Here is an 11167-nt window from a genome sequence, read left to right as displayed (position 1 = left end):
TCATTCAAATGTAAATTTTGCACAAAAATACCTGTCATTTTTTAAAAACGAAAATGTTTGCTAAAATATATCACTTCAAAGTATACATAAGTTATCTATTCAAAACTTCTGAAATATTTACTAGAAGGCAGCCAGTATTTATACATGTTATGTTTAAGTTATGGTTAAATAATACATGAATCAAATGATTCTGTTTGATTATTCATAAAATCTATTAATAACTCAGAATTTGAGTAATAAAAGTCTCTTATGTTAATTGAATCAAACTATTTTTCCCATAACAATTTGTCCTTAACTCTTAATTATTTATTTAATTGCAACATCTTTCTTATTTAACAAGAACTATTCCATCCCGGAGCTTAATACAAGAGAACAAGCTAGAAGCAGAAAATGGCTACCATTACCCATTACTACGTACACTAGAAAGTGTGTGCTTCTGCAAAAGTACAAAAGCTATAAAAGAAACTTAGAGATAGTCACAACAGATAATAAGCAACAAGTATTTAGATGCCATCTATCCCATTTTAGAAATCACAAGATCAAAGAAAATTAATTCCCTTAGAGAAAATAGTGCTTTTAAGAGTTTATCAAATTTTAGGTTAGTGGACCTATAAAATGCCTGCTACCCTTACCACTGCATCTTTTCTTTGTTTCTCTGTGCTTTCAAGTATCTTCTCCAAACTGGTCACCTTTTCACGTAGACTCACATTCTCTTCCTTGAAAGCAATGACCTCTGTCTTTAAGGCAGACTCTAGAGAGCCACGTTTGCCTTCAGCTACATTTTTTTCTGTAATGAAAACAAAAATAAAATAAACCCTCCACCCACTCATTATAATAGTGACTTTTTTCTTTTAACAAGAAAGTACTTTAGGGGTATTTTAGAAGGTGCAAGAAACTTATTTACTATTCAAAATAATTTTTAAAATATCAATGCATTTTTTGCATGGAATATCAAGGAACAAGAAAAAAGAAAGCACCTATGATAGCTTCTAGGAAAAAAATGGCTCCAGAATGAACTATTGATTTGTTATTGAAACCACTGTTAAGAACTGCTTTTCTCAAAAAACATCATAGATGTCTGGTTTGAATCTCCTAAATCTACTGGACTCTGTGTCCTTCCAATATTATACCCAGTATTGTTGTATATAAGGAAGCATTTTTGTTACTAAGTTTGACATAGCAAGTGTAATAATAAGAATAGCTTGTTTTGTTCATTATTAAAGATTTTCTCTAGCCTTCAACTATCCTTCAGGGAAACTATAACATCTTTGGGTTATCACAGTGAAAGTTAGAAGATGTACCTTCTTGGCACTGGTTCAGCCACTTTTGCAGCTCTTCCGCTTTGGCAGTAATGCGCACCCTTTCTGATTCCTTCTCACTAAGTTCTTGTTTCAACTTCTCAGAATTCTTCCTTGCCTCATCCTGCCAGAAACAGCAATGCATGCTCTAGATATGCTTGAGACAGGGACAGCATTATAAAAAGATTTCAAGAAAAACCTAGAAATCCAGAACAAAACCATTTTCTTGCAGCAAACTGTGTATTACATCGCAGAAACTGTATATTACACTTTCTGGGAGCAAACTGTACATTACAAACTATACATTACAACTGTACATTAAAGTTGTATCCCCTCTTCATCCTGTCTGCCCATAAATTCTTCCATATTGTTGCCTGTCATGTCTTTGATGACTTCTTTATAATCTTCAAAAGTATAATTCTAGCTGGTATAGAAATATTGGAAAATAAAGAATTTGTGGATTATAAGATCAAGATGACAGCCAGAGTACAAATACAAATGACAAACTAAGAGAAGGACCTGGGCAAGGAATTATTTCTGGCTTTGCAAAAGGTTTCTAAAACCTGGAAGAGATCTTTGAGAAGGGAAAAAGAAAATTTGAATGGAGATTCAGTCCTATGACAGCAACTTGATGAATTAAAGATTGTCAGAAGCAAAAGAAAGGAATATAAAGTTGACCTGTTTGATCAGGGTTAAAATAAGAAATATTTTTATAAAATTCTGGAAACCCTTTATGGACTTTTTGCCAATGTTTGGACAGAAATAATAATTTTTGGATTTGTGAATGGATGGGGGGTATAGGAAAAAGTGAAATATGTATGCAATTTTATAAAGGTTGGAGAAATATTAATATGCTTGTATTTGTTGTAAGGGGGATGTGGTGGCGCAGCGGCTTAATGATGCTGAAAGTTGCCGGCCAGAAATGGCTGACGCTTCCGTGGTTCGAGTCCAGCCTTCGCATTAAACAGGGTGAGCTCCTGTTTCTTCCCCAGTTCCTGTCAACCCAACAGGTCGAAAACTCATGTGAGTAGATAAATGGGTACTCTCACTCTGGTGGGAGGAAAAATGCTGGCGGTGCCTTGGAAAGGAGTTGGGAGCAGTTGCCGGTAAAAACGCGAAAACCACGCTCACCCGAAAATGGCGCAAAGCAACGGAAACCCCGCCTCCTGCGTGTGCCAGCTGAGCTCTGCTCTAGGAAGGAGGCTCTGGCAAACCACTTCCGAAACACTTGCCTTGAAAACTGCAAGGACTCGTCCAAGCAGTCACTGCAGAGTCAGTAATGACTGAGCGCAGATTAAAAAAAAAAAAAAAAATTGTTGTAAGGAAGATTGGGAGTCACTTCTTTAAATATTCTTTTTTTTTCTATTTCTATTTCTTTTCTCTTTTTCTTTTGCACTTTGTATCTCTTTTTTCCTCTTTTTTCTTTAACTTCAGCTTGTATTATCTTTTAGTATTGTAAAACTCTTTAATAAATAGTATTTTTTTTAAATGTACATTAAGCTGTACATTACACAGAGTTTACTTAAAGTCTCCCCAACATGTTTTTAACATCTCTATGCAACTGCCCAAGGCTGCAGAAACGGACAGATGTAGCATGTAACTATTGTTTGACTGCTCGTGGAAGAGCAGGCTGCTTAGAAAAAGTGCAGGCACCTGTGCTGCCTTCCTCCCCTCCTATTTCAGCCTTCTCCCCAGTGTCAACATGGCAGAGTTGCTTATAAAAGCTGCAACCTTGAAACAGGAGATGTTTTGAAAGCTCTGCAGTAGCAACAAACAGAGAAAGCAGCCAAATAAAAGGTTTTTTTTCTTCACAGAGACTGAAGGTCCAGAGGAAAAAGAAGGGGCACAGCAAAGCAAAGCCAAGCACATTGTGGAAAGTTGCAAGTACTCTACATGCTGGCCAGTAACAGAGAAGAAGAAAGCAGAAGAAATTCCAGAGAGAGGAATTAAGGCAGAACAGTGTTTGTAAGAAGAAAACATTGTTATAGAATAGTTATACAATAGAGTATAGTATAGAGGAAATACTGTAATAGTAAATTGAATAGTAATAAAGTATAGCAATTGTCATTGTTATAGTAATTAGCATAGTAACATAGAATTAATAGGAATAGAATATAGGGTAGAGGGAATAGAAAACACTCACATATAGACTTGTATGTTTCATATTTCACTTTTGTACTTTGGGTTTTTTTCAAAATAAAACATCTCCCCAACCCTTATAAGGAGATATAAAAAATGCTGCCCAGAGTCCAGTGCTTTTGTGGGTCTTTTGAGTCTGTGTCAATCTCATTGAATACAGTCTAGAAAAGAACCCTTGACACTGCTATGCCCATTTCAAGCTTTTTTCTTTTTCTCCTATGGGGAACATTTCTCTGGGGAAAGAAGCCTAGTTAGAAAAGAACTAAAACAACCACTTCCCACTCATCCTATTTCTGTTTTAGGCTATATTCATAGCAACTGCTTTTATTATACAACATTGGGGAAAAAGGCTAAAACTTGCAGACTACATTTACACACAATAGGATTTGTATTAACAGTGGTTTACTGAACCAACTAAAACCAGCTTAAAAAACAAATGGCCAATTCCGTAAGTGTTTTTCTCATGCCTTCTGCTAGTGAGCAGAATTAAACTGTGGAACATAAAATAAGCAATAACAAGTCAACATTCTAAGTCCAAATAAACCAAACTTTGTTCTCAAGTTGTGTTTTATGCCGCCAGATAAACTGATTTCATTGGGCAGATGAATATGCACATTTCACTAAGCCAAAAACAAGCAAAGCACATTATGGCTTACTGCTATATGTGAATAAAAGAATGTATCTGGAGTAATACCTAGAAAGCAGGTGAAAAAAGCAATCACAAATAGCCTTTAAAGGAACAGTAAATGATGATTCTGCTGCAGGAAATAAAACTGGAAGTACTAAAACAGAATGCTAATAGCTTCTTGATTTGACAGCTGAATTAAGACACAAATAAGCTAGACATACACTTAATCTCATTAGCTTTAAAATAATGTTTAACTTTTGAAAAATCTATCATATAGATTCATTAAGTATAGTGTTATCAATTAAAAATGAAAAAATAGTTTTTCTTATAAATCTAGCAGTTAACTAATACCAAAGTTACCAAAGAGAAAGATGAAGCCTGATTCACTGATCAACAGGTTTTGCTCAAGTCAGGAATCTCTTTAATAACAGAAGTACAGGTAGTCCTCGAGTTATGCCGGCAATTGGGACCAGAATTTCCGTTGCTAAGTGATGATGTCATAAAGTACAACATCACATGACTGTATTGCTTAGCAACAGCAATCCCTGCAGTCACTGTTGCCACTGTTAAGCGAGGATCATGGGTCATTAACCAAGCACCTCCTTGCAACTTCCTGCCAGCTTCCAAGGACCAAAGTCAGTGGGGAAGCCAGCAGGAAATTGCAAGTTCCAGGCAGCTTGCAAGCAAGCCAGCAGGCAGGTAAGTGGCTGCTGCCAGGTGGGAGAGGGAGCAAGGGGGTGTGCGGGTGGCCAGAGAGGCATGACACAAGCGCAGCAGGGCTTGGGTTGGTTGCTGCCAGGTGAGGGAGTGTGCACAAGGGTACATGATTGGCCAGGGAAGCATAGCACGAACACAGGCATGGCACGAGTGCAGCAAGGCTAGGGGAGAGTGTGTGAGGATGCACGAGTGGCGAGGGAGGCATGGTACGAACATGGCAGGGCTTAGGGTGGCTGCTGCTGGGATGAAGAGGGTGCGTGAGTTGCTAGGGAGTTGTGGCACGACCACAGCGAGGCTCAGGGAGGGTAAGCGAGGGTGCACGGGTGGCAGGGAAGTGCAGCGTGAGTGCAGCAAGGCTTGAGGAGGGTGCATGAGGGTGTGCGAGTGGCAGGGAGGCATAGCACGAGCACAGTGAGGCTCAAGGAGGGTGCATTAGTGCAGGGAGGCATGGTGCAAGCACAGTGAGGCTCAAGGAGGGTGCACAAGGGTGTGCAGGTAGTTGGGGAACCACAGCATGAGCGCAGCGGGGCTTGGAGTGGCTGCTGCCGGGTGTGGGTGTGCAAGAGTGCGTGAGTGGCCAGGGAGGGTGCGCAAATGGCTGGGGAGTTAAGTCCTTTTAAATCTTTTATTTTCATTTTGATTTGAAACCTCTCAGTAGTGTGAAGGAACTGAGCTCAAATCCTTTCACCTCCATTCTCACCCACCACTGAGAAGGGAGGAGAAACCTCTTGGCAGCAGATAGATACAGAGCTCAAATCCTGAAGATCTGAGCTCCATTCTTATCCACCACTGAGTGGGGAAGGGAAACCCCACCCAGACCCAGACCCAGACCCAGACCCAGACCCAGACCCAGACCCAGACCCAGACCCAGACCCAGACCCAGACCCAGACCCAGGAAGGATTCCCCCTCCGTCCATAGAGGGGAGGGCAAACCCTTCGACAGGCTTTAGGAATGTTTTAAGGCAAAAGGGTTGCCTGCCAGGAGGATTTCAGCTCTTCACGGAACTGAAACTGTCTGGCAAGCAGCCCTTTCAGTCTCAAAGAGCTGCCTGCTGGGAGGATTTCAGTTCTATGCTGAGCTGAAATCCTTCAGAAGATAGCTCTTTTGCTCTGTCCACTTAACAACCTGGGAGACTGCTTAACAACCACAACTGGGAGTGCCCAGATTGCGGTCGTTAAGCAAAGCAGTCACATGGGCATCTCAATTAATGACCCTTTGCTCAATGACTGAGATTCCGGTCCCAATTGTGGTTATTAGGTGAGGACTACCTGTATAAATGAACTTCCTAAGAGTTTCTTAATCTTGATTTTATTCCTTAGAGTTTTAAAATCTTTATTTTGATTATCAGTATCCAATGAGACACCTTCATGTGTTTTTCAACTTAATAATATAAAGACAAACACTGGATGGACAAAAACACAGGATTATCTAATCCATGATTCTATTCTTCAGTGGCCAGTGAGATGCCTGTGGGAAGCTGACTAGCACATGTTTTCTGCAGCAACTATTTATTCACGTTCTTCAACAGCTGACTTAAAAGAGTAGTAGTGTTGGATAACATGCATCACAACAGCTTTATAAAAGTTTTGCTATGTTTCCTTTAAAATGTCTGGAAGCAACCCAAAGAACGATGACACATTCATAAACCAAAAAGGAAGTTACCCGGTCAAGGTGAGCCCGCCAGAGATCTTGCCGCAAATCTTGAAGTGCTTCTGCGACTCTCTCCACTGTAAGCTCTGTGGAACTGTCCTTAGGTTGAGACAAAGCCAGTCCCTTCATATTATCCTGTTCTGAAGAAATAAGCCTCTTTGATAACTAAATCTTCAGATAACAGAAAGGTTATTGATTGGAAAGAAAGGGAAATCTAGATAAAACTTTGAAAGTCAAACTACCTACTGTGATAGATCTGAACCTGATATGGTTCTGCATTGCATTCTATCTTTATCTTAGAACATGGAATACTGCTTTCACCAACCAGGTAGCCTCCAGAAGTGTCAGGGCAACTTTTCACACAGAATTTCCAGTGGTGATTGTCAAACATTATTTGCATTACATATCCAGGAACAAAAAACCCACTCAAATAGAGTTTTGTCCCTGTCACCTGTAGCATCTATTTTGGCTGGCATTTCTTGTAAAGTAATAATTCTAATGTCTTAGAGTGCTTCACAACCTATAAGCCAAATGTCAAATGAAGTTTGTAGCCAGATCTTATCATCATACCTTATTTATTATTTTATCATAGACAGTATTTCAAAACCCAGAACTTATACTCTGCAATCCCAACTTTCTGATTTTTATTTATTTAATTTAAAAACTTCTGAACAACCCTTTATACAAATAAGACCTTGTATGATGAATAATAAAAATACAGTGACAATATACAATATAAATACAATATAAAAGTAACACTTAAATCCTTAAACAATTAATCCTATATTTCACAACACACATACAAATGAAGCATCTCTCTTTGACATATTAAGACAGCTGCATTTTTACTGGGGGGAAAATTAAATGAAGTAGCTGTGGATGTACTTATACATAGGGACTGCTGGAAGCACAAGCCTGGGGAAAAAATGGATGCTTTAATTATTCAAAGTGAAATGCCCTGCTCACATTCTCATGTGTTGTGAAGCACTTCTTTTGAAGGATTTGCATATCTCTAATAAAAACAATTTAAAATATGTAGCCAAAGAAAATGTTTTGAGCTGGGATTAAAAGTTGCTATTATTCAAAAAACAGTTCAAAAGCCAGTATCATTCATTTTAATCACTCTTCCAAATAGGTCTCAGGTAACTATCAAATGACTTCATTAAGAATTATAGTTGTTTTTCCTTCTATTAAAAATGGTGCCATCCTAACTCCCTCTCAGTCCTAGGAAGAAGGCAATGGCAAGCTACTTCTGAAATCTGCAGGGACTTATCCAGGGAGCTACCAGAAGTCAACACTGACTCAAAGGCACACACACACACACAAAAATATTGAAATGACACACATACCATTTCTATAGTGGGGACATATTTCCCAGAAATGAACCAGAAGTTTTTTTTTATACTAATAACGGGCTCTGACTCTAGCATCTTTCAATTCTTTCTTCTGTACTATTCCAAACTGCAATTTTAGAAAAAAGTCAATTCTACCTTGTATATTATAGATAGCCAATAGTTTGATATGAATCACATGTTTATAAAGGTTGTTGATTAGCAATTTATACTATTGGTATAAAAATAAGCATCAAGTTTTCTTCCTATATTCTGAGAATTTCACTATATTTTAATTCATAAGAAGCTGAATTAGGTTAGCTGCAATTTCTGTATATCACATTAGCAAATACGCACAAAGAAACTAAAATCTAGCTCTACTACATTGGAGTTCTGGCTGTGATACTTAATTTAAAAATGACTTGTAAAATAATGCTCATTTGCTTGCTCCTTAGACTTACCTCTATTAAGGGATGATGAACTCCAAAAGTTTTGGTCTCCTTGGCCTCTAAGCTTTGGCTCAGGACTGTTACACAGCATGCACTGAAGAACTGAATGTAGCTTTGTCAGCTGGGCCTGGGCCTCCCAACGAACTGAACAAGCACGCTGACACTCAGATGCCAGCGCCTCTGCCCTACTCTCTGCGCTACATAGGCTTAAGCGTAACTGGGATACTTCAGCCTCCAGCTTTTGCATAGCATCTTTTGCATGTTGCTCATTAGCACAGGAAATTTCCAGATCTTGAGTTAGCTGTTGCTTATGAGCTATCAAAGTTGCCTCCTTCTGTACCATCATCTGCTTGAGTGATTCCATCTATGGGGAAAACAGTATAACTTGGACATAGGAAAAAAGGGTATACAAGGATTATCTCTAAGATAAGTAAATCCTCTTCAGCAAAATAAAAGACAAACTGGGAAAAGTTAATTTAAGTGCTAGTTAAAAGGATAAGTACTAAATATTTTTACAAAGATAAATAGGGCATTACATACATGTTATTACATCCACTTTAGAACTGGGCATGTAGACAAAAAAACTAAGCCAGGTTATTCCAAACAATGCCAAGAAAGAGGCCAATGTATTAGGAAGAATAAAATATGAAAAGCAGGTTTCGTGCTAAAAATACTACATGAATAACACAGAGACTGGCAACAGAGCAGAAAAATAAAAAGGAATTGTTGTGGATGATACCTGGCTAATGAGTTCCTGCACTTCTTTTCTGTGCTCAGCAAGCATCTGTTCTGCATGGTGTAGGGTGCTATTCAATTTGGTGATTTCATCCTGGTGAGCATCATCCTTCTCTTGCAGTTTCTTGAGCCTGACCTCTTTCTCCTCCAGTGAGATAACCAAGCTGCAGCAGGACAACAAACAAACAAACCAAGATTGCAGTTATAGGGTAATTGTATATTCAAGTACAAAAACCCAATTTTCTTTTCCTTAGATGATATTATTACACAGCTTTAGTTATTTTATAATACAAACTTATGAAGGTCACAATTATGGTGTATAGGCAAAATATCAGTATATACAGTGGGGCAAAAAAGTATTTAGTCAGCCACCAATTGTGCAAGTTCTCCCACTTAAAAAGATGAGAGAGGCCTGTAATTTTCATCATAGGTATACCTCAACTATGAGACACAAAATGGGGGGCAAAATCCAGAAAATCACATTGTCTGATTTTTAAAGAATTTATTTGCAAATCATGGTGGAAAATAAGTATTTGGTCAATATCAAAAGTTCATCTCAATACTTTGTTATATATCCTTTGTTGGCAATGACAGAGGTCAAACGTTTTCTGTAGTCTTCACAAGGTTTTCACACACTGTTGCTGGTATTTTGGCCCATTCCTCCATGCAGATCTCCTCTAGAGCAGTGATGTTTTGGGGCTATCGCTGGGCAACACGGACTTTCAACTCCCTCCAAAGGTTTTCCATGGGGTTGAGATCTGGAGACGGGCTAGGCCACTCCAGGACCTTGAAATGCTTCTTACGAAGCCACTCCTTCGTTGCCCGGGCGGTGTGTTTGAGATCATTGTCATGCTGAAAGACCCAGCCACGTTTCATCTTCAATGCCCTTGCTGATGAAAGGAGGTGTTCACTCAAAATCTCACGATACATGGCCCCATTCATTCTTTCCTTTACACAGATCAGTCGTCCTGGTCCCTTTGCAGAAAAACAGCCCCAAAGCATGATGTTTCCACCCTCATGCTTCACAGTAGGTATGGTGTTCTTTGGATGCAACTCAGCATTCTCTCTCCTCCAAACACGACGAGTTGAGTTTAGACCAAAACGTTCTACTTTGGTTTCATCTGACCATATGACTTTCTCCCAATCCTCTTCTGGATCATCCAAATGCTCTCTAGCAAACTTCAGACGGGCCCAGACATGTACTGGCTTAAGCAGGGGGACACGTCTGGCACTGCAGGATTTGAGTCCCTGGCAGCGTAGTGTGTTACTGATGGTAGCCTTTGTTACTTTGGTCCCAGCTCTCTGCAGGTCATTCACTAGGTCCCCCCGTGTGATTCTGGGATTTTTGCTCACCGTTCTTGTGATCATTTTGACCCCACGGGGTGAGATCTTGCGTGGAGCCCCAGATCAAGGGAGATTATAAGTGGTCTTGTATGTCTTCCATTTTCTAATTATTGCTCCCACAGTTGATTTCTTCACACCAAGCTGCTTGCCTATTGCAGATTCAGTCTTCCCAGCCTGGTGCAGGTCTACAATTTTGTTTCTGGTGTCCTTCAACAGCTCTTTGGTCTTGGCCATAGTGGAGTTTGGAGTGTGAGTGTTTGAGGTTGTGGACAGGTGTCTTTTATACTGATAACAAGGTCAAACAGGTGCCATTACTACAGGTAACAAGTGGAGGACAGAGGAGCCTCTTAAAGAAGTAGTTACAGGTCTGTGAGAGCCAGACATCTTGCTTGTTTGTAGGTGACCAAATACTTATTTTCCACCATGATTTGCAAATAAATTCTTTAAAAATCAGACAATGTGATTTTCTGGATTTCCCCCCCATTTTGTCTCTCATAGTTGAGGTATACCTATGATGAAAATTACAGGCCTCTCTCATCTTTTTAAGTGGGAGAACTTGCACAATTGGTGGCTGACTAAATACTTTTTTGCCCCACTGTATTCTAGGAAATGGTAATTACACAAAAATGTGTCAAATGCAGTGTGTATCTGCAAAAGAAGATACTGATATAAAAATTATTCATGCAATGTAATTAGGGGAATATATGAGATTAAGCAACGAAGAGATCATCTCTCTTAACATAAATGATGTAATATAAAAGCAAGGGAGATCATACCAGTATTAACAGACACAGATCAATGAAATTCTAGTGTAATCATTGTATGGCAGCCATGTTCCTGACAGGATGTTACAAACACCAGTCAGACTAATCAGA

The 11167-nt window shown here is 39.2% G+C and overlaps 1 protein-coding gene across 2 annotated transcripts in view; it reads right to left on the bottom strand.

Annotated features, from left to right (window-relative positions):
* The window catches only part of CEP250 (centrosomal protein 250), a 43990-nt gene that overhangs the window by 6803 nt on the left and 26020 nt on the right, over positions 1-11167 (bottom strand). For both annotated transcript variants that reach the window (XR_015798354.1, XM_025167157.2), the window contains exons 23-27: positions 8953-9112; positions 8226-8577; positions 6446-6573; positions 1302-1422; positions 633-787 (exon numbers count right to left, since the gene is read on the bottom strand). Coding sequence is in view for 1 of the 2 variants with exons in the window: in XM_025167157.2 (XP_025022925.2) it covers positions 633-787; positions 1302-1422; positions 6446-6573; positions 8226-8577; positions 8953-9112 (916 nt within the window). In the remaining variant the exon portion in view is untranslated. The remainder of the gene's footprint in view (positions 1-632; positions 788-1301; positions 1423-6445; positions 6574-8225; positions 8578-8952; positions 9113-11167) is intronic.

This window comes from Python bivittatus, unplaced genomic scaffold (genome assembly GCF_059951505.1).
Source record: "Python bivittatus isolate LINGU-HERP-01145 unplaced genomic scaffold, Pbiv_v1 ctg000700_np1212, whole genome shotgun sequence".
NCBI lineage: Eukaryota > Metazoa > Chordata > Lepidosauria > Squamata > Pythonidae > Python > Python bivittatus.
This window is presented reverse-complemented; position numbering and strand designations above follow the sequence as displayed.